The 2,688-nt window shown below is 37.5% G+C and overlaps 1 protein-coding gene across 1 annotated transcript in view; it reads right to left on the bottom strand.

Moving 5' to 3' along the window:
* The window catches only part of LOC107745655 (cytochrome b-c1 complex subunit 2, mitochondrial-like), a 17,006-nt gene that overhangs the window by 4,819 nt on the left and 9,499 nt on the right, over positions 1-2,688 (bottom strand). Inside the window, exons 8-9 of the mRNA XM_016559579.1 lie at positions 973-1,030; positions 780-875 (exon numbers count right to left, since the gene is read on the bottom strand). Coding sequence (XP_016415065.1) covers positions 780-875; positions 973-1,030 — 154 coding nt within the window. The remainder of the gene's footprint in view (positions 1-779; positions 876-972; positions 1,031-2,688) is intronic.

Below are 2,688 nucleotides of genomic sequence, written 5' to 3'. Positions count from 1 at the left end.
TCCAGTAAATCGCTTCCATCAACACCTCCAAAGCTTGCACAGACATATGCCACTTCCTGGATCAACATTTTACTCCGTAACATTATGCAATTTTCATTTATATGCTGTCTATTGCCGATGATCGCATTATTTTCTCATTATAATCAGTGACTGTTTGCACTGGATGCGACACGACACGACACATCCCCGACAGTAAACTGATGCTTCGTTCTATTTATGACGTATTAAAATGATTTTTAACACTTGCTTTGTCGCACCGTAACATTATGCAATTTTCATTTATATGCTGTCTATTGCCGATGATCGCATTATTTTCTATATGCATCTGTTTACATAAGAGATCGCTCGTTTTTCCGTCCTGTTCACGTGTGTTTTTTGTGAATTTTTTTTTTTTAAAACGTGTTTTTTGTTCGTGAGGTTTTGTACTCGTTCAGAAGATGTGTAATAGCGCCCCCGAGTGTATAACAGTGAAAACACGAAAAGCCGTAAAAACTCGTCTTTGGCGGGGAAGCGTTTTCTTGTAAAAGACTCGTCGATGGCGGGGAAAGAGTTAAAAACAGTCACTTATAAAGGTCCATTTTAGTTCGGATAATGCCTTAAAGGTATTCTATGTAGGCAGCAGACAGTGAGACAGTTCCCTAGGTTCTGCGGTAGAGCAATAGACAAGTTTCTTACATTACTGACAGTAGCGACCTGAAAATGAGACTTTCAATGAAGTAAATGTACTGTGTTTTATTTTGTCTTTGTAATACTGTTCTAGTATTAATGATGCACTCTACCTCCACGGTACACGGCTTCGGAACCAACAGTGCCTGTTCCACTGCGGATGTTCAGGAATTGCTCCCCAACCTGCTTAAGTACGGCATGATCCACACCTACACAATAGCATAAAGTACAAATGACTGACTTAATGTCCTTTTTTGGGCCATATTAAACCTTCTCCTTTAATAAGGCAACAATTTCATTACATACCAAGACCAAAAAGGGCCATTCTTGCACTTGTGAAGTTGTTCTGAACAAAGGTGTGCATCTGCGTAAAAGGACATAATACAGAGAACATTAAAATGTAACTTTGTTTATTTGCAATGTGATATATTTGTGCAGGACTGTTACTTACATGTGTGCTTTACATGTTGTTTACCGTTGGCAAGCAATGTAGTGACTTGGTGCATTACTATTCTACAGCTCTTTTACAACAATGTGAAACCTTAAAGATGAGTGTCCATGTGTTATACAATTCAGACTTATTCAGTTATGATTTATCTTTGTTTGGTTAATGTTCATGAAGTTACAAATAAAAGGATAAAATCCGATGAAGTGACTTTTAAAGGGGTCATGAACTAAGAAACCAAAATTCCCTTGATTTGTCACATAGAGGTCACTGTACTATCAAAACATCCTGTAAGCTTCAGAACTCAAAACTTTGTCATTAGCTTATATTAAAGGCAGTCTGCCAAAACGACAGCTTTTGGAATGTTCTACTATATGATGTAATAGTGTGGATAAGCACCACCTTCGCAGAAAAAGATAGCCATCCCTGCTGTTTAGCCCCGCCCACCGATTCTCGCATGTTGTGTTTACGAGAGGCGAACGTGCAAGTCTATGCAGAAACCAAACGATAAAGATGGGTCTGAAGACAAGACGCTGTGCAGTGCCAAGTCGTGGAAAAACAGTCTTTGCATTACCTTCCTTCTGATCCCAACGTTAGGAAAGAGTGAATTAACTTTATTTTTAATGAAGATCCAGACTGCGTCAATAAGAACTCGGTCCTTTGTTCACTTCATTGTACTGCGGATTCGTTTACAGACAAGGCACAATTCGACATGGGATTTTCAAAAAGATTGAAACTAAAAGATGATGCTGTGCTGACTATATTGGATCCGACAGTCGTTTCGCAACATACAAATGTGAGTAACTGTTTTCATTATGAGATCACTATTGCTTTGTCTCTTCTTACAGATCAGGGGCCAGTTCTTCGTACATCGCTTATTACATCCGAGATGAAATGTCACATCCAAGATGATATCATCGCGCTAATCAGGATCTGGCTAATTCGGTTCTTTGAACGCACCTGTTGTTGATGATTAGTATGGCTGGATTGAGTTATCTGAGATAATTGCGCATTCATGGGTTGGTTTAAAAGGGGCTATGTATCGATACTCGAAACCACGATCAGCAATGCAGCGATTGGCTGGCGGCAAGACAGCAACGTAATGACATCATATAATTAAAAAAGACACCTGACGAAAAACTTGACAAATTTTTGGACTTTTATAAGGAAACAGCCAAGCGAACAAAACTACATAAATGTTATAATAGATAAATGAAATGTGCACTCTTTTTATTTTATTTGAATTTTTTACATGATTCCCAATTATTTATATTCACGATTTCTAATATTTGTACAGGCTTTACATTTTTATTTCAATGTAAATTCATTTAATTCATTTAATTTTATATTTGAACAGGTTTGTTATGTGACAGCATTAATTAAAGTTTCTTAATCATCAAGATCATGTTATCTGCATCTCCTGCACTCCATCAACCCACTCCCATAATAGCTGTCATCACTCAAATTAATGCAAGACTCTACATTGCATGTGTGTCATGTGTGTAAGACTCGAATACAAGTATGAAGTAATAATTTTATGATGAATAAATCTTTCAACTGGCTGTACTGGCTGTGTC

The sequence above is a fragment of the Sinocyclocheilus rhinocerous genome, unplaced genomic scaffold, assembly GCF_001515625.1.
Source record: "Sinocyclocheilus rhinocerous isolate Xijiao unplaced genomic scaffold, SAMN03320098_v1.1 scaffold768, whole genome shotgun sequence".
Classification (NCBI taxonomy): domain Eukaryota; kingdom Metazoa; phylum Chordata; class Actinopteri; order Cypriniformes; family Cyprinidae; genus Sinocyclocheilus; species Sinocyclocheilus rhinocerous.
Note: the sequence above shows the minus strand (reverse complement) of the source record. Positions and strands in the feature narration are given on the sequence as shown.